At 50.8% G+C, this 25,550-nt stretch overlaps 2 protein-coding genes across 2 annotated transcripts in view; both read left to right on the top strand.

Annotated features, from left to right (window-relative positions):
- JAKMIP1 (janus kinase and microtubule interacting protein 1) overlaps window positions 1-5,819 on the top strand; it is a 128,179-nt gene extending 122,360 nt beyond the window's left edge. Inside the window, exons 21-22 of the mRNA XM_060011810.1 lie at window positions 3,110-3,175; window positions 5,769-5,819. Coding sequence (XP_059867793.1) covers window positions 3,110-3,175; window positions 5,769-5,819 — 117 coding nt within the window. The remainder of the gene's footprint in view (window positions 1-3,109; window positions 3,176-5,768) is intronic.
- Window positions 5,820-13,537: 7,718 nt separating this feature from the next.
- The window catches only part of C5H4orf50 (chromosome 5 C4orf50 homolog), a 49,607-nt gene continuing 37,594 nt past the window's right edge, over window positions 13,538-25,550 (top strand). The window contains exons 1-3 of the mRNA XM_060013190.1: window positions 13,538-13,824; window positions 18,377-18,515; window positions 21,731-22,324. Of these exons, the coding sequence (XP_059869173.1) occupies window positions 13,538-13,824; window positions 18,377-18,515; window positions 21,731-22,324 (1,020 nt within the window). The remainder of the gene's footprint in view (window positions 13,825-18,376; window positions 18,516-21,730; window positions 22,325-25,550) is intronic.

The raw sequence follows: 25,550 nt of genomic DNA, 5'->3' as shown, positions 1-25,550 counted from the left end.
GTATTAGTTTCAGGTGTACAGCAAAGTGATTCAATTATACATATGCATATATCCATTTTTTTCAGATTCTTTTCCCATATAGGTTATTACAGAATATTGAGTAGAGTTCCCTGTGCTATACAGTAGATCCTTGTTGATGATCTATTACATATATAATAGTGTGTATATGTTAATCCCAAACTCCTAATTTATCCCCCCCCCATCTTTCCCTTTTGGTAACCGTAAGTTTGTTTTCAAAGTCTGTGAATCTGTTTCTCTTTTGTAAATAAGTGCAAAAAATGGGCAGAAGATCTAAATAGACATTTCTCCAAAGAAGACATACAGATGGTCAAAAAGCACATGAAAAGATGCTTAACATCACTAATTATTAGAGAAATGCAAATCAAAACTACAATGAGGTATCACCTCACACTGGTCAGAATGGCCATCATTAAAAAGTCTACAAACAATAAATGCTGGAGAGGGTGTGGAGAAAAGGGAGCCCTCCTGCACTGTTAGTGGGAATGTAAATTGTACAGCCACTATGGAGAACAGTATGGAGGTTCCTCAAAAAAACTAAAAATAGAGCTACCATATGATCCAGCAATCCCACTCCTGGGCATATATCCAGAGAAAACCATACTTTGAAAAGATACATGCACCCCAGTGTCTATTCATAGAAGCACTGTTTACAATAGTCAAGACATGGAAGCAGCCTAAATGTCCATCAACTGATGAATGGATAAAGAAGATGTGGTACATATGTACAATGGAATATTACTCAGCCATAAAAAAGAATGAAATAATGCCATTTGCAGCAAGAAGGATGAACCTAGAGATTATCATACTAAGTCAGACAGAGAAAAACAAATATCATATGATATCACTTATATTTGGAATCTAAAAAAATGATACAAATGGACTCAGGCTGATTTTTAAAGCCCAGAAGTTGTTCCTGGGAGATTTTTGCAAATCCTTCGAAAGCTGTAAAGCATTGTCCTCCCTCCACGTGGCATTGTGATTTGCAAGGCACTTTCCCCCAGGTCCCCATTTCACCCCCAGGATTACAGGGTCACTGTGCAGTTATTACAGAAGAGGCGTTCCACACAGAGAGATTATTTGATTACATGACTCTCCAAAGTCCACCCTCTGGTAAATTGGGGACCCGGGATCCAAGCAAGGGTCTAGCCGAGTTCTGTGCTCATTCTCAGATGCTCTCTGCCTGCCCGCCTTGCAAGGGGGTCTCTGGAGGGTGGTCACAGTCTCCCTCAGGTGGAAGAGAATTAGAAACATACTAGGTTTCTCGTCCTTTATAGAGCAGGTACTCTCTGCCGACTTTGCTATAAGTACTTTGCACAGATTCACTTGCTAAATCCTCAGATGTGGGCAGCACTATTACCCCCAATTTACAGATAAGGAAACCAAGGCCAGAGAGGCTGAACTACTTGCCCAAGGTCACATATCTGAGAGCAGAAGTATTTTTCATCTCTCTTCCGTGCCAATCCATCTTCTGTTTTGCTGCCAGTGTGATCTTTCCAGAATCAAAATCTCATTATTTCCTTACTTGAAATCCTTCCTGAGTTCTCCATGACACCCCCAAATCTGTAAGTTCCTCATCGGGACATTCCAGACCCTCTGAGCTCTGCCCCCCTGCACTCCCAGCTCCCTGCACACACACACAACATTCCTTCTGCCTGGAGTTCCCTTCCCTCTTTGGCGTCTGGAAAACCACAGAGGGCTGGGTTTTGTGTTTCCTCTGGACCCCCCAGCCCACACTTCAACTCCTTACACCCCTCACCTCTGCTCAAGTGTGATCTTCCCTGAGCACCCCTATGAAATAGCACCCCATTCCTTCCTTACCTCTGCTCGACTTTCTCCATGACATCTGTATTCATCCAGGGCACCATCTATGTATTTGCGTAATACCATCGTCTGAACCTGATGGGACCACACACTCGAGGCCCCGGGCATACTGAGCCATATTTGCCGAGTGGGTGAATGTGCCCACAGTGGTGGTTCTCAGGGTGGGGTCCCCCGACCAGCAGCAACCGCACCACCTGGGGACCTGTGAGGAATACAGCTTCTCAGTCCCACCCTGAACTGCTGAGTCAGAAACCCTGGGGAAGGGCTCCTGGGACCCGTAGGGCCTCCAGGGGATGCCGATCTGAGTTTGAGAATCTGGACAGAAGGCTTCTCCGGACTGATGATGGTCCACAGGCTTAACTCGGGCTGACCTGGGTCGCCGCCCTTCAGCCCGACAGCGTTCTCCAGAGGAGTGAGGTCTCCATGTACATTCAGGGTTGGCAAGGCTGTAGCCAGCTAAGCAGCTGTCCGGGGGTATCAGCCCTTGAGGGGTATTGAAGTGCTACTGGACACATGACAATCTGGAAAAGGCTGTACTTGCCAGACCCCCTGGGTGGGATGCTGTGTGTAACTGGAAGGAACAGATGGATAAACCACCGAGGCTTGGTGTGCACCCCCAGGGGCATTCGGCAGGCGCAGAGCCAAGTAGGTGACCAACTGTCCCTGTCTCCCCGGGACTGATGAGTTTCTCAGGACTCTGGACTTTCAGTGCTAAAACCAGGAAAGTCCCAGGCAAATGGGGACAGTTTGTCATCCTAAAACCTAGCACTACGTGGGCTTCTGAGAATCTGAGTGGACGCTACAGCCATGCCTACCACTGGCAGTCATCTCTGCACCAGCTCTGAGGCTCCAGCTAAATAAATCTTGGACAAGTCATTTGGTGCTGCTTCAAATCCGTGATCTCTATTAACCTGCCCCAGGCACCTCCGTGTCCTGGTCTAGTCTTGATGTTTATGTTTTGAAAAGAGTACGCGCTGTATAATTCCATTACGATGCATTTCAAGAAGAGGCAAAATCTACTTTTAGTGACAGAGGTCAGAATAGAGTCCCATGGGGGCCTGAGGGAGCCTCCTGGGTGCTGGGGAAGCCCTCAGTCTTGATTCACGGGGTGGAGAGACAGGCCTGCACACGTATAAAAGTTAGTCGAGCTGCCCACTTATTATTTGTATGTGTCACTGCTTATACGCCACACCACGATAAACAACGAAGAGTAAGGTTTGAACCTGGAAATGTTACTTTTTCTGATACAGAACTTAATGTGTTGCAGAGAATCCGAGAATTGGAGGATAAACTGGAGGTCCAGAAGCGACATCTGAAAGAGCTGGAGGAAAAGGTGAGTGGTGTGAGCTCAGACCAGCCCCTGGGCTTCTCTCCATGAGTCGTTCACGTGGAATATTCTCTTCTCCTGTCAGTTTCATGCAACCCAAGGAATGGGCTCTGTCTCCAGCCCTCCCTTCTCTGCCCATGTCCTCCAAACTGGCAGTCCAAGAAGTAGATAGCCTCATCAAGTGCTTTTCTAGGGAAGAAAAGCACAGTCCGGGGGCTTCCCTGGTGGTGCAGTGGTTGAGAGTCCGCCTGCCGATGCAGGGGACACGGGTTCGTGCCCCGGTCCGGGAAGATCCCACATGCCGCGGAGCGGCTGGGCCCATGAGCCATGGCCGCTGAGCCTGCGCATCCGGAGCCTGTGCTCCACAACGGGAGAGGCCACAACAGTGAGAGGCCCGCGTACCACAAAAAAAGAAAAAAAAGAAAAGTACAGTCTGGGATCAACTTTATGTGAGGGAGGAGGAGGGTGTCTATTTTTTTTTCCACCAAAGACCTTCAGGTGAACCCCCTCTGACACTACCTCACCTTCTTTTGTGAGCCGTAAACCAGCCACAGACATTGGACTCATTCACCTTGAACGACATATATGCCAAAAACCAGTGAGCGTTCTTAGAAGTCTCCTCCCTCCAGCAGGAAGTATGGCTGACACCCAGCCCCATTGTCTCCCTACGGCTATCACCATTTTAAGAGTGAGAGCATTGAGCCTGAGAAAGATTCAGACACTTGTCCATGATCCCACAGCTGGAAAGTGACACCCGGGGTCTCCAGGGATGTCACACCAGTGCCCCCGCCACACGTTGTTGGTCCAGACGGACAAATGAGTCCACACATGCGGCATCTTTGTCAGGGCACTTACCACTTCCTGTCCATCCACTAGCTTTTATTCATCTCTTTATCCAAGACAGTTCTTGCCACAGAATAGGGCATCATCAAATGCTTGCAGAATGAGTGACAGATGAGTAGAGAGAAAACCTACAACTGCACATTTTATATCGCACAGGTACGCTCACATGTGGGAACAGGTGAAGGGCTCTGACCCCATTGGGCTGGTCCGTTGGGGACAATGTGCCCCAGGAAGCTTGAAGGGTGATGTGCCGTCACCCCGGGGAAGCAGTTGGAGAAAGGGCATTTCTGGGCTTCGGGTATCTGAGGCTGGCCTTTGGAGAGAGGAAGCCGTCTCATTCCATGGACAGAGTGAGGCCAAAGTCACGAAAGCCACCAGAGAGCAGATTCAGGGCTATCTACAAATGGGATGACGGCCCGCTCTGTCTAGAGGGAATCCAATACAATGGCCCAAAGAGACAGAACAGCTCTTCAGATGGTACACCAGCTTCTCTCCTGGGAGTCAGCTATTACACAGGTTAATTCACCTTCTTGGCATCTTCCCATCTGCACCTGGAGCCCTGGGGCCTACCAGCCTGCACAACCAGCAGCGGGGCAGCAGAGGGTCATGGCTGGAGGATTTGGGCCAGTTCTCCTGTTGGCGCCCTGGAAATCCCATGGAAATTCAATTTAAGCAGATTCCTAGAGTCCCCATCTGCTGCGTGCCATCCCCCCTCCCCAGCTTCCAAGGTTATTTTGAGGAGCTGAGGGGATCTCAAGGATACTTCAAGGATTTCCCCGCGGGCACTACTGGCCTGGGCTGGTAGAAAAATAACTCCAGCCACCATGGTCAGTGGTCAGGAACTCTGTCCCTGCCATACTCCGCAGGCTGGTCTTGGCAAGGACCTCCCCTACCCCGGGCCTCAGTTTCCTCATGTAGAATATGAAGAGCTAGGTGATTCTAAATGCCCCTTCTAGCTCTAACTTCCAGTGATTCTAAATTTTGTTTAAAATTTGGTGGCTGTCTGTTTGGATTTTCATTTTTTCAATAACAATTTAGGAAAAAAATAATGAATTCTTTTCAAAAGCCCTGGATAATGTTCAGACGTTTCACCTACTCACCAGCAATTCTTTTTGAATAACGCAAGTAATAAATAAACTAAGGGAAAAAACTCTACTCTCAAACTGACCTGTATAATTTTTCATTCCCTTAAAGTCATTTTTTTCTGCAAATTTTTTCTTTTTAAAGTAGACTAATCAAATGGTAAAAAGATTTTAAACAGTGGAATCTCTTGGGAGAGGGGGCCCTGGCAGGGATGGTATAGGGGCCGGTCCGCAGGTCGGACTGGATGACCTGTGACCTGGGTGGAATCTTCCTTGATCCTTGTACGCATGTCATGCCTGGCCTTTGGTGGGACCATCAGCTAGGACTATTGGAGAGGTCTTCCTCTATATATGCTGTCCTGCCAGGTTCTTCAAGAAAGTCACACCTCTGCACCAAAAAGCCCTGGTCCATGGTGTACATCTCCCCTGTCTAAATTAGCCAGATGTTTGGGGACTGTGTAGGGACAACCCACCCTGGGTGACACATCCCACAGGATGGGTTTCTCCGGTGAAATCCACTCCTACAGCCCACTGACTTCCTGTTTCTCTTTCCAAACCCAACCCCGGTGGTGTAGTTCTTGTGAAATGCTGTCATTGAGTTCCATACTACATATCTTACATCTTTTTTTCTTTTCTTTTTTTCCCCCTCATTTTCTTTTGGTCTTATTTTATAGTTTTTGTTCCTTTTTTTGTTTTTCTCACTAGCATTCATTCTGTGGCCTTGATGACGTCAGTGAGCCAGGAACTCGGGTTGGTATCCTTTCATTTTCACTGATAAAAATGATTTTTCTAAAAAGGAGATTTCCTCCCAGCTCTGACTGTAACATTCCTTTAGGTGCCATGGAAAGTGGCCTTGTGGTAGATTGCCCCTGGTCAGGCTCACTGGCCCCAGGGCATCCGGGGGTCACTGGCGAGTTCCACCCCTGAGAGGAAGATCAGGGAGCGCTCTGTGAATAGGATTGGACAATGGGGACCTGGTTGTCCCCCTGTTGTATTTTATCTTGAGAAGGTGGTTGTGGCTTTTCCCCAAGGTTCTTTCTATTTTGGCTTTGGTTTTGGGTGCTCTCTATTGCCTGTGGGACAGTAAATTCACCGTAGGGTCCAGACCAGGGTGGGCTTCTGGGATCAGGGGTCTGCAGGAGTAGGAGGCTGATGGGCAAGTCCATGACCTGCATACAAAATGCCCAGGAAGCCTGTGTAAAGAGCCCAAGCTCCTTGCCTCTCCCCCACCACCTGCCCTGGACCCCAGGCCTGGTTTTGATGCCATCCCGGCAGCTGGTCCTTCTCTGATCGTTGGACCCTGAGTGTGTCTCATCCTGAGTTCCTTCTTTGGCACCCAGGCCTCCCCCGTTCTCCCTGTTCTGAGTGTCCACCATGGACTAGGGTCTGCCAGGGCCCCTAGAGTCTAGAATTCCGCTGCTGAATCCAGCCCAGGTGAGGGCCCTGTGAATTCTGAGGATGCCCACAGCCTACTAGCCGCCTGGACCCCCAGGCTGAGCTCTGACACCTGTCCCTGCCTGATACTGTGGATACCCTGAGCCCAATCCCTGCACACAGGGCTCTTCCTTGGACCCTCTGTGCCCTGGTCCTAGGACAGCGCTTGGCACATGGTTGATGCTCATGCCGTGCTTGTGCAGCAAATAAAGGAATGATCCCAGGTCTGAGCAGACTGGGAGTGGGGGTTGCCATAGCGGGTTGGGGGTGGGTGCTGGGAGACAGGCCATCTGAACCCTATTTCCTCGCTCCCTGGATTGTCGGGGAAGGTCCCTCAGTGGGCTCAGCTGGAGAGTTCAGGACAGTGATGGGAACAGGTGAGGGCAGATAGCCAGGGGCTTCCCCAGCCATTCTCCCCCTTGGTTCTTGTGTCATGTCAAATTATTTTTTAATTTTCCAGGATAGAAAAAGAGCTTATGGAATAAACTGAGTCCTGTGGCAAACCCAACCCCACTCAAACCAAAATTCAACAGCAAAACAAGCTATTCCAAGCCCAGAAACTGAAACCAGAATTCACAGATACTACACGACAGCTTGAACGGGAGGCATTTAGGATCTATGGCTGGGTCCTGGCTGGGCCAAGCTGTAGGAGCTCTGCAAGGATGATGGGGAATTTGTCAAGCTCAGGGCCACATCCAAGTCCCCACTGTGGCACCTTCAAGAGCCCGAGGGGCAGAGACCTGAATACCAGGAAACCAAGTGCAATTACTAGAAATGGATTGATTGGAGAGCCACTGCACTGTCTGGGGACAGACTGCATCCTTGTCCCTGCACAGCATGCCTCCCCTAGCTGTGGTGTGTGTGCCCGGCTAGACACTGACTGTGTACATATGTCTCCATGAACTGTGCCATGTGAATCCTGGAGTCTGTCAGCCAGAGTGACTCGCAAATGTCCCTGTGATCTGAACCCAAAGTCAAGCCCCAGTCAACAAAACCCTCCAGATCTGTGTGCAGCTGAATTCAGCAGCCGTTGGCCAGAGAGAGAGGACTGGAGCCTCGCCCACTGTGGACAGTGGACCCCAGGACCTCGGATTTACAAGGGGGAAGCCACAGGCTCCCTTACTCTTGAGGGTGAAAGTCCCAGAGCTCGACTGCACCTGGGCCATTGTAGATCAAGGATTGAGAGGTGGACAGCATCCCCGCCTAGACCACACTCGGGCTGTCTCACATCTGGGTGGTAATTTGCAAGGGGCTGGCCAGGAAGAAATGCTGGGTTGTGGAGTGATCCCTGGAGCACCCGCGGGAAATGAGGCTCCTTCCGCAGTGGTCTGAGACCAGGTCCACTTTCTTACAACCTCAGCCATTCCTGATCCCAGGAGACCTGCCTCTGCACCACGCCTCCCAGGAGAACGATGGATTGGGTGGGGCTGCCGAGGAGGCCAGGACACCAGCTGGTGGAAGTCAAGCCCAGGAGCAAATCCTGGAGAAGAGAAGTTACTTTCGGCTGTTGTTGCTGTTGTTATTCTAGGGTGAGCAGGTGGGTGGGGGAGCATCTCCAGGAAAAGGCACCTGCTCATATGACTGATCCCTCCCAAACTTCTGGAAGGAAGACGTTGGGAATCAAAGTAGATCAAGTGAAATGGAAGGTAGTGAATGTGAAGCAAAGGACAGCTGCATGTTGTTGGAAGGAGCAGCTGAAGGCAAGGATGGGTTGATCCCAAGGATGGAAAGATTCATTGCTCTGTGTTTGTTGGGCTGCAAGGGCAATCCTATAATTTCTAGTGAGAATAACCTTTGGAGAAAACTAAAATGACTGAAATGCAGGCTACCAAAGGAATCAAGGAGGGCAGGGAATCCAACAGAGGAGCTGAAAGTTCTCAGAAGGATAAACCCAAGGATGGAGAAAGACATGGAGCTCAGCACAGAAGGGGCACCCAACCAGATGGAGAAGGATACTCAAACCAAACCAAAGGATTAGGGGGCTCTAAGAAAACACACACCCAAGATAGCTGAGAAGTGATCATTCTCTTTTGAAATCTAAACCCAAAGCACCACCACAGCAGCCCCCATGACTTTCCCACATCTGATAACCAAAAGCAAATGAACTGATGTCTTTGCTTGAAAAAAGCAGGCATCTGAGAACTCCAGGCAGCAATGGGAATGTGGAACCACACAGCAACTGAAAATGAAAAGCACGTCTGCTTTCTCTGGGGCCAGAGAAACACAGAGAAGCCTTGCTTTGCTAACTTAGTAGCAGAAGTCCAGGAGGTGTGCAAGGTCTCTGGGAAGCTAGTCCCACAGCACAGAGTGTCCATCCCTCCCTGCTGCAGGAGTGTGGGCCTCATGCCCTACTGCCCCGCGCTTCTGTCTTCTCAGCTCTCCCACTCGGACAACAGGATGCCAATGGCAGTGGCTTTGAAGTCAGACACATCCAGGTCCACTCCTAGACCAGCCACTCCCCTGCAGTGGACACTGGCAAAGTACTTGCCGCTCGGAGTCTTAATTTCTTCATCTGTGGAATGGTGGGTGATAGTTCCCACATAGCACCTCGCAAGAGGTCTTCTTTGGGCACAGCTAGACAGTTAGACCCAAAGACCCTCCGATACTGGCAGGAGATGCAGCAGGCAGCATCTGATGCACCCCTGTGGAAGTCGTCCTCCAAGGAGACCACACGGCCCACAGGGGACCAGGGGCCAGTCTCTTTGGCCCCCAGGAGACAGTTCAGGTGCGAGCGAGTGAGGCTCATACAGGCAGGTGCAGGGAGCCAACAACGAGTCGGCATTTCTTGTGACGGTCCCAGGCATCGCTTCCAAGGTTCCTGCCGGGGACAGGCCCAGTCACAAGAGCCACAGGGGGCCTCCGAGTTCTGGCGGCCCACCAGGTGTGTACTCGTGTACTCATACGTCATCCTCTGCCCTCTGCGCCCAGATGAGACACACAGCTCAGAGCTGCCGTTGTGCTTGTCACCTAGTAATGCAACTGACCTTCTGCCCAGATGAGGTTTCCAGGTGGTAGAGCTACAGACGCAACGGAACCCAAGTCAGTTTCTCACACAGAAAGGAGAAGGGTTGGGTCCACCCTTTACCACCAGCCTCCTCACAGATCTACTTGGGGGGTGAAGGGAGAGCCCAGGTCAAGTTCCTGACACAGGGACGCCATGCTATGCCACTTAAATGTGCTGTTTCCCACTCCCCTCACATCTCACCCCTCCCCTCCCCTCACACCTCATACTTCATTCCTCCCCTCCCCTCACTCCCCCCCCATCATATCCCTCAGTCCTCTACAGGCAGTGGAAACCAGTGAGGGGCAGGGTAGAAAAGTCCAGGGTGCAGACCGTGCCCCGCCGCCACCGTCTGGCAGCGGTGTGGGCCCGGAGACCAGCCCTGCGGGTGACCAGCCATCCGGTTTGCCCAGGTCAGGACTTCCAGTTCTAAAATGGGGAAGTCCCGGGCACACTGGGCACTTCCCCCCCGCTGCACGTACTGAGTTGGAGTCGGGTGAAATGCAACAGGCGGGCGTGTGCGGGAGCTGAAGCTTCTTGAGTCTGTTCACCCTAGAGGTCCCAGGCGCACTGACTCGGTGCCCAGGGCCCTGTGGGCGGAGGGTGGGGCGGGGCTGGAGGGGGCGGGGGCGGGGGGAGGGTGGTGGCACCGCAGGTGCACTGCGCACGCGCAGGCCCTGGTCACCTGGAGAGCTGGACTCTGCGATTTAGCGCCCACTCAGCACCTTTCTCGGTGAATTCATCATTCTCTCTCCTTCCATTGGCCAGCCCTCCTTCCCTCTTTCTGGATTCTCGCGTTCCGCAGTTGAGCCTCAGGGTCCGGGTCTCCTGCTCTCCCCTCACCTTCCAGAACCTGCTTGTGAAGAGCTGATAAGCGGGAATCCCACCTGCCGCTTCCAGTACAGAAAAGCACGTTTGTTTCTCTTTTCTCACATTTAACCAGGACCTGATAGAGGCCTGCCAAATTGGGGATCCCAACCAGCCGATTTGGGGTGCCCTCCAGGTTGTCTGAGAAGCCCTGGGGACTCCTGCAGATCCCGCACTGTGACCCTGGTTCCAGCTGAGGGGCAGAGCTGCCGGTCTCCGGAAGCCCGGCCCCCTCCCCACCATCTCTCTGGGGCTGCCATTTCATCTGAAGTGGGGACCCCTGCGTCCGGCCCTCAGCCAAGCTCTGTGTCCTTCCTGCGGTCGCCGTCCGCCTTGGGGAACCTCACCCAGGCTGCGAACGATGCAGGGACACGTCCTTACAGCAGTTCCACGGCCATCTGTCCCCTTTTCTCAGGTCTCCAGCCCTGAGAAGCCCGCAGGGGTGATAATGTACGGGCAAGCCGCGCTCCTGTCCTTCTCCCTCAGACACAGATGGTTCATTCCAAATGAAGCCCACAGTCTTAGTCATTTATCCAAGAAAGGTCTGAAGACACTTCCCCAGGCAGAGGCCCTGGGGCTCAAATGCCCTTTACCTGTCCCGGCTGCACCTTTCCTCTAGGCTGCTCCCCTGAGAAAGGTCTAGAATACCTGCTTCCTCCTCCTTGCAGGCCTGGCACATGATTTTTCAGGTGGTCACTTGGCCCCTGTCGGCTATCAATTAATCCTTCTGCTCGAGGATGCTTCTGGCAGCTAAGGTCCCTGCGGGCTCGCTGTGCCAGGCAGAGCACCAGGCACTTGAGAGCTAAGTGACTCGTGCAACAGCAGGGAGGGGACTGCTGTTCATCTCATTTCGCAGGGAGCTGGGTTAAGTGCCTAAGATCCTGGCGCATAAGAGGCAGAGCTGGACACAGCCCAGGCAGGCGATCTGAACTACATGTTGCTTCTGCCTGTCACGCACCGCCTGCACGCTGCATTCACTGTGTGCCCGGCGCTGTGCACTGCCTACCCTACAGCCACTAATTTATGCCTAAACAGCTCTTGATATGGGTACTATTTTCACTACCCACGCCCACCTTTTATGAGAAGTTAAGGGATTTGTCCAAGATTCCATCTAAGAAACACCGGAGATCTGAGTTGCCCCACTGCGCCCCCTCTTGGCCGATACCCCGCCCTGCTGCCTCTGACCGCTCCGTGTCTATTGCAAGCCCCCTGCGCCACCCTACACAGCCACTTTTGAGGAAGTAGATTTTAATTTTTTTCCTTTGCATTATGGCTTATTACAGGATATTGAATATAGTTCCCTGTAGTCTATAATAGGACCTCGTTGGGTTTAAAAAAATCTTTTTTCCATTATGGTTGGGAAATACACTCTAAAACAAAATTTTCTCCCGACCGAGACAATCTCTTCACTAAGGTAGACAAGAAAGAAAACAATTTTATTATCGAAAGAGCATCAAACCAGAATGTGATGTGCATCACAGACCATCCGCTAAGAGATTTGCAAAGACAGAAAAGAATCTCACTTCTTGTTAGCCAAGGAGATACAGCCCAATTCGTACAGGTCCTTGGGATAAACAATAATTTGTTGTCACGTAAGAGAACTTGGCAGCACTATTTATTACATATAGGTCACCCTAAATCCACCTGGCCATTGGAGTGACCCTCTGTGTTTGTTCATTTGTTTCGTACAAAGAAAGGTGGAATTTCTCCTATCTCTATGACAGGAGGTGGTTTTGCAACTTGGAGCCGGGAGACCAGGAAGTTAGGCTCTGACCCTCCCACAGGAACCGGGAGACAGGGTTCTATTTTCCTTGGGTGTTTGCATGCCAAAGAGATGGCTCCCAGGATCTTCAGAAACACGTTCCTGGGTCAGAAAAGCAGCAAAGGGCCTATATAGCTTTTAAAAGAATCAACATATATTTCAAAGAGATGAAGAAAGAACGACAAGTTTTCTAAAGTAGGAGCTCTCAGAAAAGGGTGGGGGAAGTCTCTTCCATCATTTTTCACAGGGAGGGTTAAGTCCTGTAGTTTAAGTTTCTATTTATTCCTGTACCACTCTGCATCAGGCCTATTTATTGCACTCTTCCCTGGCCAGCTCCTTCCGTTCTCACCTCCTGAACCCCCCGCGGTACCCCATCCTCAGAGATCTGACCAGGACCCTCCTTGGCTCTAAACACTCCAGGACCCCCTCACTTCCCACACAGAGATGCCACGTCCTGGAGTCCAAGGCCCACAGGGTTATGGCTCCAAGTCACCTTCTGTCCTGGGTCCTCACTTCCCCCTCAGGGTGTGCACTGGGCCAGCCACACCCGACCACTCCCACTCCCTTCACCTGTCCTGACTCTGTCCTTGGGCTATGGTCCTGAGACTCCCTCCGCCTGGAGGAGCCTTCTTCCCACCTCTGCCATCTGCGATGGGTCATCCCTTGGCCACCTATACAGCCTCAGTCTCCTCCACAGCAGGATGTGTTTCCTCCTGTTCGGTGTCTGGGTTCATCCCTTACCCCTTGAGTTTTGGAGTCAGACTTGGATTTGAATCCTGACTCTGCCACTGCCCATCTGTGGGGCCTGGCCAACTCCCCCAGCTTCCAGAGCCTCTGCTTCAGCATTTGTAAAATGGTTATGAAAATGCCCATCTCCTGGGGTTTCCAGGAGAATCGGACTAGGTAAGGTGAGATGACCCAGTGCAGTGCTAGTTTCCCTTCCCCTTCCCCTAGTAAACTCCAAGCCTGTGATAAATGTTTGCTGGACTCAGAAAGGAGGTTTAGAACTTCATGTATTACCTGGTGAAAACTTGAGCTTCACTGCTGAGAATTTATAACATTCTGATGGTCCTGCCTAGAAATCTTATTTTCGCTCTTTGTACACATTATTAAGTTTTCAATTCCAAGTGGCTTTTCTGCTTTGGGTGACTGCCGGCATGCTGGCTTGTAAAACGAGAGGCTTTCATTCATATTGTATGACATTTCTGCAGGTGTAACCCAAGTCCCCCACTCATAAATAATCCACCTGTTCTTGCCCTCCTCAAAGGGTATTTTTCTGCACAATCTGAAGGCACCACAGCCACCTTGAAATCTACAGAAAGTCCATGTTGCAGATTCACTTAATTGTATTAAGTCTTGGCCCATGAACTATGTCTGGGATGGAGCCGACAGCTAAAGGACGGACTGAAAAAAGTTTCAGCTACGTTGTCAGAGCCCCCAGCAGCGATGGGTTTGATATAATGAACGTCGATGTGAAGATCGACACGTCCTGGATCTTCCAGGATGTAGAGGAGACTGGTGAGGAGCCGGGATGTCTTCCAGAAGAAGCAGCTAGAAGCCCAGACATGGACACGGGAACACTCAGGAAGCAACTGGAATCCTCAGAACAGAAGCTGTTGGTAGCCGTGGACAAGTACGTGATGTCGGAGTCTGGGCTGAGGAGCAGGTAAATATACCCTTTGGACCTCTTCTTTGTGTATGTATGAATCCTGGGGCATCCTAATTGTGTCAGGATGGAGTGTTGAATCATTTCTGTGACTGAGGCTGCAGGCAAAACAGTCAGTGTTCCATAACCCGCCACAGCAGTCCCTGCTACTTCTCTGTCTTCCCCTTCCTCTGCTCCGTATCATAGGGGCTGAGCCTATTTCCCAGGCTCCCTCGCTCACTGACTTCCATCTGGGTCCAGCCAATGGGAGACGCTGAAGGGAGGACGACGGGAGAAGCCAGGGTATTCTCCCCTTCTCTTCTGCTCTGGGTGACGTCTCTCACTATGGCTGCCATTCAGTCATGCTTTCGGCTTCCTCTGTGGTCCTGCTTCTGGGCCCCAGTATCATCACCTCCTCCCTGTCTATCCCTCCAGCCCCAGGGGCAGAAGTGGCTCCCAGCAGCTGCTAACCTCTGGGTTGCCTGTCATCTCTGTCTGGCCTTTCATCTCTTCCATCCCTATGTTTGTTTGATTCTCACTGCTGAACCTTCTGGTGTAGGCTCTATTTTCCTGATGGAACCGACATGGTCCAGAGGTGGGGCATTTGAATCCAGGTCTTTCTCCAAAGCCCATGCTCTGTTTTGATACCTAGGCCAGTAGAATGAGCTGGGGTCTTGCATACATATCAAAGGAGAAACCAGCATGGAAATGCAGTACGGTTATGGCTGGGGTCTGACAGGTTTACCAATATGCCAACAACCAAGTGTCTTAAATTTGTCCGACTTCACGCTTTTGGTGTGTTTTCCTTCATTTTAGTAAAGGCAAGTCAGTAAATGTGTATTTACATGATCTTTACTTTTTCTCCTCTTTGTAAAACTTTTCACGTGAAAAAATTCACATATGAGAAAAATTATTCTGTCACCTTCAGTATCAGTCTATGTGATTGTCCATTCCCTCATTCATCCATTTATTCATTCATTCCCTCATTCATTCCCTCATTCTACAACGTGCACTCAGCCCTCGGGAATCACATACTGTTTGTTGTATGAGTCTGCTGGGGCTGCCATAACAGCACCACAGACTGGGGGGCTTAAACTGGGGGGCTTGAGCAAAGCACCACAGACTGGGGGGCTTTATTTTCTCATAGTCCTGGTGGATGGAAGTAAAAGATCAAAGTGTGGACAAGGTTGTTTCCTTCTGAGACCCCTCTCCTTGGCTTGGTGATGTCTGCCTTCTCCCTGTGTCTTCCTGTGGTCTTCCTTCTGTGCGTGTCTGTGTCCTAATCTCCTCTTCTTATAAGGACACCAGTCATAGTGGATCAGGGCCCACCCTAATGACCTCATTTTAACTAAATTACCTCTTTAAAAACCCTATCTCCAAATACAGTCACATTCTGAGGTACTAGGGTTAGCTAACTTCAACATATGAATTTGGGAGGACATATTCAGCCCAAAACATGAGTTCTAGGGGTTGAGAGCTGGAAAGGCAGGGCCCCAGCCCTGGAGAGATAGAAGTATAGCTCACGCAAGGTTGTACATGGCAGTGAAAACCAGATGGTCACAAGGCCTGGGAAAGATGGGTGGGAAACCTCTGCCAGAGGAGACCCCTCTATGTGAGGGAGAGACAGGCAGCCTGGAGGCACCATGAGTGGCAGAGAGGAGGGGCCTCTGTGGCTGGGGCCGGGGGTGAAGCCATCCTGGAGGCGGTGTCCTGGACCTGCCTGTGGGGAAATGTGGGCTGTGTCCTTAGTTCTCTGAAGGTGGGATGCACCATCCTGTAGAAGCAGGGCTTCGGGAGGGGAGGCCCGATCTGCAGCAGGGGTTGGGAGAAAAAAGAATTAAGGCTTACCAAGAGCCTGTGGTGCAGGGCACAGGGCTGACCTCCCCCCACCATGCCTCCATCGCTGCTCCCTTGAACCCTGTGGCACATAGAGTGATATGATCCCCTTTTCCAGATGAGGAAACTGAGGCTCAGTGGATGAAATACATTACTCAGTGTCACGGAGAGCTGAAGCCAGGGTCTGAATGCACAACTGTGAATATAGATTTCAGGCTAATTTCACCATGGGTTTGCTCTAAGTAGGGGATAGTAAAAGATTGATAATGTACATTGGATTTCACTTCAGTTAAAGAGTTAATATTTAAAAGTATTTATTGCAAAACTAATGCAACCACGATGTTAGAAATTTGAGAACGAGAACCCCACTCCCACCTCCGTAACACTATCATTGCTGCCAATTCATTTACAATCTAAATGCAACAAAATTAATAAGAGCTGAACACTTGTTGAGTGTTTCCTCTGGGCTAGGCACTATTTACATGCTTGACCCGTATTAACAGACTTAATCCCTAAAAATAAATTACTAGAAATGAAGTAATAGCAATATCTTCAATTTCTAGATGGGGAAATTAAGGTGCTGGCTTAAGTAACTTCTCCGTGGTCACACACCCGGCTACATGCGGGCGCTGGGACCACCCAGGCTGCCTGCCCGATTTATCCTGGGGGATATTCCCTGATGGAGTCTCCCAGTTCCGTAGCACTCTTTGCAGCTCTACACTGTAATATGTATATTTTTAACTTGTCATTAATCAGTGGAAAATGGTACTTCATTGCCTAGTTCCTGTTTATGTGTGTATATGTTTCCTATGGCTGCTAAAACAAATTACTGCAAACGTGCTGCCTTCAAACAACACACATTCATTGCCTTTCAGCTCTGGAGGCAGAAGTCCTAAAGCAGTCTCACTGGGCTACAGTCATGGTGTCCGCAGGGCTGTGCTCTCTCCAGAAGCTGTAGGGGAAACCTGTGTCTGTCTTTTCCAGCATCTATAGCTGCATTCCTTGGCTTCTAGCCCCTCCCCGTCTTCAAGCCAGCAGGGTAGCATCTTGCTTCAGTGGTCACATGGCCTCCCCTTCTGCCCCCCTCTCATGAGGACAGTCGTAATTGCGGTTAAGCCCACCCAGATAATCCAGGATAATCTCTCCGTCTCAAACTCCTTAACTGAACCACATCTGCAGTCTCTTTTGCATCTTAAGGTAACATTCATTAAGTTTTGGGAAGCAGGGCATGGATATATTTGGGGGCTCTTATTCAGCCTGCCACCATGAAAGTAGTCATTTTCTGCCTAGTTTAAGTATAGGGATAATACCAGAATTAAATATTGTCCCAGATTTAACGTTTCAGATTGGTCTCAAAAACTAAAAAGTTAAACTTTTCTTTTCCCATTCAGATATCACCACGTTTTATAATCAATCAGAAGGCACTCCACCCAAGCCTCTGACTGATGAATGTGCGGCCACTCCTCTGGTTCATTTTGGAAGGAACTTAATTTTAATCTACACAAGAGGGCCCCCTCCCTTCTGTCACTTTAGAGACCCTCCCCCAGGGCCTCAAAACTAGAGCAGGAGAGGGGACTCTTGGCCCTATTATTAATAAGAGTGACTCACTTTATTTAATCTTCACAATAACCCTCTGAGTAAGGTGCAATTACCTGTTTTACGGATGAAGATACTGAGGGTCATAGTGGTGGATGAGCCCAGTTAAGACCTCATGGCAGGTAAGTGGCAGAGCCAGGAGGCAAAGCTAAGTCCTCGCCCAGGGAAGCAGAGTCTGTCCTGGATGAGCAGGTCACCTGGTGTGGAGCTGGGTAAAGGAGTGAGGCTGTGCAGAGCTTGTCCATGTAGGCTGAGAATGCACTTGCCACGCGTTTCATGGTCTTCTATTATAGAAGTAAGATTGGCACATTGAGGGGACTTGGCTACTAGGTACGAGCAGGAGACAGACAAGTGAGTCTATGTGGCTCCGCCGCTCCTCATGGGACCACTAGGCAGATGTTCCTTCTGGCTTCCCTCCATTCACATGTGCTCCTCCTTTCTATGTAGCTGAGGTCAGGGTTCACTTCCAGCCTGGGTATTACTTTGCATATTGTACAACTTCAGCACTTTCTGAAGTGCTGAAGACTTCAGGTGGCTTAGCCATCCCTAACTGGTCGGTCATTTCCAACGTCTCACTTTTGTAATCCAGAGATTAATTTTTTAAATTGCAGAAACCTTTTTTCTGCATTTCAGTCATTTCCTTAGAAAAGATTTGCAATAATTTAGCTTAAATGGGAGGCAACAGAGCACAGGGTTAAAGCATGAGTTTGGGAGCCATGCAGCCTGGACTCTATAATGCTCTGTGACCTGGGGCAAGTTGCCCGGCCTCTCTGATCCTGTTTTCTCATGTGCGAAGTAGGGGGAAGGGAATCCACCTGTAAGGATTAATTGAGACAATGCAGATGTATGGTTCAGATGTTTGGTTCAGTCCTTTTTCATTGGTATGACCTGAACTGGGGATTACTGGTTTAGGGATGAGAACATTGTTAAGATTCCCAGTGACTTACTATTCAAAAGAGGTCTCTGAAGTATTTTAGATCATCTTCAAAAAGATAGGTATGAATGTTTTACAAAATGTCATTTTGTCAGAATATCAAATTGGCCAAATAACAGAAGAAACAAAGAAGATCCTGGTGTCTGTGAAAAGCTTAGGCCACGCTTACAGCATCCTGAGTAAACGCCTTACTGCTTCAATGCGCAGAATTCAGGAGCTGGAGCTGTCGGAGAGGAAACTCCTCCAGAAGGTGGACCAGCTGAGCGCCCTCGTGTTCCAGGAGAGAAGTGCCTCTCTCCGGGCCCAGGAGCAGCTGGAGGCGCTGCAGGGGGAGCTCGCCAGCCAGGTACCGAGTCCCTCCTCCTTCTTTCCAGTACTTGTTTCTTGTCCCAGCAGAGTCACCCCATAGGTTTGGACGTGGTAGCAGCTGCCCTTGAACATAGACAGTGGGGCGGGCCTGGAGAGCCTAGCCAGGAGGGGTAAGAGAGGTCCCAATTCTAACAGTGCAGGCAGGGGCCGCTGGACCTGGGCAAGGTCACGTGGCCTCCCTGCGCCTCGGCTGCCCCATCTGTAAAACGGGGCTCCCATCCTGTCCTGCCTGCCTCATAGGGCTCTGGCTGGGATCCACTGGGTGGCATGTGGGGGCTGTGCACTTGCTGGGAGCTCTGGCCAGAGGTTCCTTTCTGTGGACTTGGTGCCTGTCAGGGGAGCCGGCTCTGGCCTAAGGACAAGGAGAGGACTGATGCGGGGTCTCTGCCCTCAGGAGCTGGCTTGCGGGCAGGGACACAGATGGGAAACAAGTAACTCCAAAGCTGGATGCTGGGAGCCGTGGGGAATGTGGTGTGTGGTGGGGAGACAGAGTTGGTGAGGCAAGAGGGTTGCAGGGAGGACAGGTCGCCAGGGCCCTGGCATGACCCAAATTCTGGAGGCAAGGGGGAGCAGGACTTAGGGGGGCCTTAGCAGGAGAGGCTCATAGTCAGGGTTTTGGGGGATATCACTCTAACTGCATGGGAGAGAGAGGCGGCAGGGGCAGGGGGCAAGTTAGAGCGTGATTGGAGAGGGAGTGGGTGGTTAAGAGGATAGGCTCTGGAAGCAGATGCCTGGAGCCAAACCCTGGCTCTGCTACTCATGAGCTGTGTGATCTAGGCCAAATGACTTAACCTCTCTGGACCTCAGTTTCCTCATCTGTGAAATGGGAATGATACAGTACCAACCCTGTTCAATTGTTGTGTGGGTAAAGGAAGGTAATACGTGTAAAACACTCACAACGGTAGGCATTTGGATAGCCCTAGCTGCCTTTGTAATTACTAGTCTTTACTGAAATATTCCAGGGGAGAGATGACGAAGGCTGGAGGGCAGAGACTTGGCAGGCAGAGACCCAAAGATCCCGAGAGGCATCGGTTTCAGTAAATTGCTACTCACGGGGCAGCACAGCGACTGTTAAATTGCAGGTTGACACCCGTAAGTGGGTTGTGAAATCAATTCCGTAACTCACAACCAGCAATTTTAAAAATGGAATTGACTAGGAATTATGAAAGGGCATCACGTGTACGAAGGGGAGTGCTGTTTCCTGAAACTTCTGTTTCAGTTGTCAACACGTGCATATGTATAACGGGGCACGTTCTTAAATGTATTTTTTACCATGGGAAGTAGTCCAGAATGTTTGAAAAAGACCAGATTGATTAGCTTTCAACTGAAATAGAAGTGAAGCATGGAAAGCTAAGAAGTTCCATTAAATTGAAATTAGTCTCTGAGATGCCAGGGAGACATGCAAGTGCCACTTTTCCCCTTTGCATTGAACTTCAGGTGCAGAAAGTTGAGTTCATCCTCCTTGGTTCACAGCACATCATTGTCAGGGTCCGGGAGTTTTTAACCCGAGGTATAGTAGTGTTACGTGGGATCCCACCATCAAGAACATAATCTCTCCATGGAAAATCCTGTAATTAATATTTTTTGTCATGCCTTATATACATATAGGGTTTCCCAAGTGAATAGACACAGTCCTGCAATCACCAGAGGTTCCTAGTATGATGGGGAGACAGAGGATGAGGGTGACAAGCAAGCGAAATGACATGAGCGAGCTCGGGGCACTGCAGGACCCGCAGTTATGTGGCCCACACACATTTCTTCATTGCATTCTCTTGTAGTCTGTATGCTCCTGGGAATGTCCTGTCACAAAACCGCATTTCCAGATGAAGGGCAAGATTTCAGAGAGGTGAGGGGTCTGGCTTGGGTCCCCTCGGAGACCACTTGGCCCAGCTTCAACCCAGCCCAGACACTAACCCTCGATCTCTCCCCGGAGCTATCTGCATTTCAGAGCATATTTTGCAGGAGTGCATGAACTCTGCCCTTTGTACCTGATATCTGCCAAATGGCAATTTGCCCCATTGTTGTCAATATTTGCAGTAAGCATTTGCATACAAAGACACCTCACTTTTGTGGTGACCCGTGGTCATTCCCAAAGGTGATAAATGTAGACCCATCCAGGTGATGGGGCACCGTCCACCTAGCATCACCGAGTACAGGATTCATACCATCGGGAAGACCCCGAGCAATTTTCCTCGCAGGGAATCTAACTCCAGTTTTATCTGCCCGAATTCCCCCCAAAACACGCTGTCAAACAAAGCCTGCCGGGCTGTTCCCAAGTTTCCTCTTTCACATTTGCTCTTGCTTGTTTGTTTTGTCTTCTGCAAGCTCTCGTGGCTGTGACTGAGTATGAGCAGCAGGGACTAGCAGTTGACAGAGAGCTTAACATGAAGGCAGTTCTATCCATTTGCATCAATTAATTCTGAAAATTGGGCAAGGACGCCCATTTTTGCAGTGCATGGGTCACCCCAGTCCAGCCTACAGCTCATGCGTGGGGGGAGGGCAAGGTTTAAGAACAGGGAGATGTGTTCCTTGGACAGGCAGCGGGCCAAGCGGAAAAAGGAAAGGTCTTGAGTCAAGTACATGGCGGTTCAGTGACTTTTAGTCGTGTGACATTGTGCAGGTCACTTCTGAGTAGCTCCACAGGGCGTATTCACAGGAAGGAACAACTGCTGTGACACTGGTGGTCCTGTCTCACCAACCAGAAGCCATGGTCAGCTGATCCTTATTGGTTCAGGCATTAACCCTGTAGGCACTGGGAAATGGAGAGGTCTGGGAAGTTCTGCAAGTGAGGAAGTGGGGACACTCAGGGGGTTCCAGGTGGCAGCTCTTTACAAACTGGTGTGGGGGAATCACATGTTGGAACCACTGGCCCTCCCAGTGTGCACCAGCCCATCCCCCTCCTGCCCGTTGCACAGTTTCCTTCCAAGAACTCGGGGAGCTCACGGATGTGCAGGGCCCACACTAGGGGGAGGTAAGGTGCTCGTCTCCTGGGCAAACTTTAAGGGGGCGCCAAAAAACAGTCATCGAGATCAATAATATTTTGCAGCAATGTTTTAATGCAAAAATTAATGCAAAAAGAAAAGGCGCGCTGAACAACAAAACATCGAAGTTTCAAATAAAGACAGGCTCAATGCGAGCTACGGTGCGTCCCCGGCCGCCTTCCTGACGCCCTCCTCCACCGCCAACCCGTAGGTTCAGGAGAAGGAGCGCGCGGCCCGGCGGCAGCGGTGGCGGCTGCGGCGGCTGCGGGAGCGGCTGCGGCGCAAAGACGAGGCGCTGGGGCTGCAGGCGGCGGCCCTGGAGCGCGGCCGGCGGCTCCAGCGGCGCCAGCTGCGACTGGTGCGCGAGCAGGAGCGCATCCTGCGAGCGCAGGTGCAGCGGCTGGAGTTGGACGTGCGGCGCCTCTGCCACGCCGCGGGCCTCCTGCTGGCCGAACTGGACGCCCCGAACCAGGGTGGCCCCCGACCCCCGGGCCCGACCAGTCCCCGAGGCGCTCCCGAGGAGGCCGCGGAGCCGCGCGCGCTGCGGGCCAGGGCCGAGCGCGGCGAGCGCGAGCGGGACCGGGCGGCGCGCCGGCTGCGGGAGCAGCGCGCCACCGAGCGGCTGCTCCGCGGGCAGCTGGAGGAACTGCGCTGCTGCATCTATGGGCTGAAGCTGTCGGAGATCGGCCTGCAGGGCCAGGTGGAGGAGCTCGCCCAGCAAAACAGGTGCCTGCGAGAGGAGCTGGGAGCCCAGGCCCCCCGAGAGAGAGCGCTCAGCACGGCTCCTGCTGGTCACGGTAGCCTGGTAAGTGGCCGCAACCCAGAGCACGAGTGATTTTCTGCTTTTCTCTAACTTTCTGCCGCTTGGTCAAGTCACGGGCTCCGTCATTCCCCCGTTTTCCTCTTCAACCACTCCTGCAACCCACCAGCCCCCTTCACCCACCCTTCATTCCATCCGCGCATCTACCCACCTGGTGGTGCCCATCCACCCCTACAGCTTCACTCACCCGTTCACCAAGCCAGCCACCTCCCCACCACCTGTCCACCTGCTCGGCCACCGTCCACCTGTCCATGCCCTCATGCACCGTCTTGTCTACCCACCCACCCACCCCTCTACCCACACTCCATCATCTCTTTCACGCGACCATCTGCTTGTCCATCTCTCCTTGCAGCCACTCTCCAGGCAGTCATCCAGTTACCCTTCACCCCTCCTCGTCTGTTTCCTCCTGTCCGTCCATCTATCTGACATTTGATGGGTCCCTGCCTGTGCCAGGCCCCGTGCTGGGCGAGCTCCTCCACGTGCAGTATGACATTAACTGTCATGGTCTCGTGACTTCCACCCCGATCCGCCCCTCCCTGGGAAAGCCATCACCCTTTCCCACCTCCCTCACAGCTCCAAAGGTGACCACGGTCCCCAGCGTGCCGGTGCTGTACGTGCACCTTCATTTCTCCTCCTTTAGACTGTGAGCCCCTTGAGGGCAGGTCAGATGGCTTCTGTAGCGGCCCCCCCAGCAGCAGCACACAGGAGGCCCTCAGGACTGTGCAGTAGAGCACATGCAGGGTTCAGCTCCTTTCCAGTTATCCTATTTGCTAGCTGTGACCCCAAGCAAGTTTCTTAAGTTCTGGAGCCGAGAGCAGGCTGGGCACCGATGTTATCACCTAACTGATAGACGAGCAAAAACTTAACGTTTAATATACTCCTGCCATGTGCTTGGCACCCTACGGTGTTTTCAAAGGCATCATTTAATGCTCATAAAACTGTAAAGCAGGTACTATTAATGTCCGCACTCCACAGAGAGGAGGCTGAGGCTCAGAGAGGCAGTGCACTGACCTGTTGTCACACAGCTCAGAAGAGGCAGAAGTAGAATTGGATCCAAATTGGATGTGAGTCCAGAGTACTTTGTGTCTCCTGCACCAGGCTGCCTCCCTGAAAAGGGAGAGTTAACTCAGCTCCCTCCAAGACATCCAGATCCCACTGGGTTAATCTGCATTTAAGGAAAAATAAGGGAGACACTTTAGCCCAAAGAAGATGACTCATTAAAAAAAAAATTAAATTTATCTTTGGACCTGGACAACCTATTTCAAATTAACTGGAACTTTAGTCTTCTCAAGATAATGAAGTGTATCCTGCCTAGATCATTTTAATACTGAGTTTATCTGTGGTTATATTTTATCTTTTTAGTACTTCATTCTACTCATGTTACTTCTGCGTGTCCTGTTCGTTCTTCCTCCATTATGTTCATCAGGTAAAAGGAATACAGTGTACCTTTAATATTGGCACCTTGTTGTAATTTCAGAAAATAAATCGTGCAGAGATGGAAATTGTCATTTAGAATCCTTTCTGTAATTTTTCTAAACGTAAGATTTTAATTTAGGCTGTCGGCTTACATCCTTATTCTCCCAATCTTTCTGCCTTCCCGTGCACTTCTACTCTTTCTTTTATCTAAGGAAAAGGGTGGATACCTAAATATTTTAGAGATGCCTCCTAATGTTTTGTACGTTTTGTGTTCTCTCATTTAATCTTTAGTACAGCCTTGCAAGCCAGGTGCTATTATCCCACTGACTAGATGGAGAAACTGAGACCCAGGAGGTTAAGTGACTTGACCACAGGCATGCAGCTCCAAAGTATTAGGGCCAGCAAGGGGACATGGGCCAGATCAAGGCTGTGACTCCAAGAGGCTGTCCTTACCTTAAGATGCTGGGGCCAGCGTTGGTTCTTGCGGAGTTTGGGGCAGTGTCAGTGGCTGCGTTTGGCGGCTTGTGTGATCAGTTATAAGCCCCTTGTTGACATGCATCTGTGACCTTCTCGATGTTTCATGTCTTATCATTTAAAAGACCCAGTGCCCAAGGAGAACTGCATGCTCTCAAGACCTTCCTGGAGGCTGCTGTGCACAGTCAAAAGTCTCTCAAAAATTCCCTAAATTTCCCATAAAGTGTGGTCCCCAGCCAATTCTGCCTCTATAGCATCCGGAGGAGCCAGCCTGTTATCAGATGAGTAGCAGAGGAAGCAGGGGCCCGTGGAATAGAAAATGTTGATCCTTAAACATGGGAGCCATACACACTGGGGTGACATGCTCATGCTCTAAGATGGCAGGTGGGACCCGGAGTGGACAGAGGCGGTGGATTCCGCTGGGTGAAGGGGTAGTAGCACTTGCTGTCTTCTGAGTGTGTCAGAGTGAAGAGCCCATGGGAGCGTGAATGCAAGAGCCCTTTAAAGATGGAACAAATGTCAGTTACCGTTTCAGCATAGAGTGTCATGGGACGGTCACTGATCCTGGCTTTTAGCAATCTAAATGGCGGCCTGGGAGCATCCGGGCTGGGAGAGTGATATTAGCAAGGGCTTGCTTTGGCCGTTGGCGTCCATGTCATCGTGGTTTGTGCATTTCCTGTGTGGCTTGCTCTCACTTCCGGGAAGTGGCTCCCATCCCCTTGCTCATGATCTCTCCACGGGGGGCTCGGCACCAGGGCGACCAGCTTCTTGCTCCAGCCAGACGTTAGCAGTTCTCCCAGATGGAGACAAGCAGGGCCGAGTCCCCCCAGCTGGTGGGCCTGGAGCCTGGCCCTGCCTTCTAGGAGCCCCGGGAGCCTTGCCAGTCATCTTATTTCTATGCCTTAATATCTTTATTGAGCAAATAGAAATGTAGGTACTCTGAGAGTTTCCTGGGGCTACCCTAGCAAAGAACCACAAACTGTGTGGTTTCAACAATAGTCCTGGAGGCTGGAAGCCCGAGATCGAGGTGTCGGCAGGGTCGTTCCTTCCAAGGCCTGTGAATGAAGATCTGTTCCGGGCCTCTCTCCTTAGCTTGTGGGCGGCTGTCTTCTCCCTGTGTCTCATTGTCTTCCTTCTATGCATCTCTGTGTCCAAACGTCCCCCTTTTATAAGGACACCAGTCATGTTGGATTAGGGCCCACCCGAATGACCCCATCTTAATTGAATCAGTTGTGTCTCTATTTCCAAATCAGGTCACGTTCTGAGGTCCTGGGGGTTAAGAGTCAACTTAGGAAGTTTGCGGGGGGGACACAATTGAACT

This window comes from Delphinus delphis, chromosome 5 (assembly GCF_949987515.2).
Source record: "Delphinus delphis chromosome 5, mDelDel1.2, whole genome shotgun sequence".
NCBI lineage: Eukaryota > Metazoa > Chordata > Mammalia > Artiodactyla > Delphinidae > Delphinus > Delphinus delphis.
This window is presented reverse-complemented; position numbering and strand designations above follow the sequence as displayed.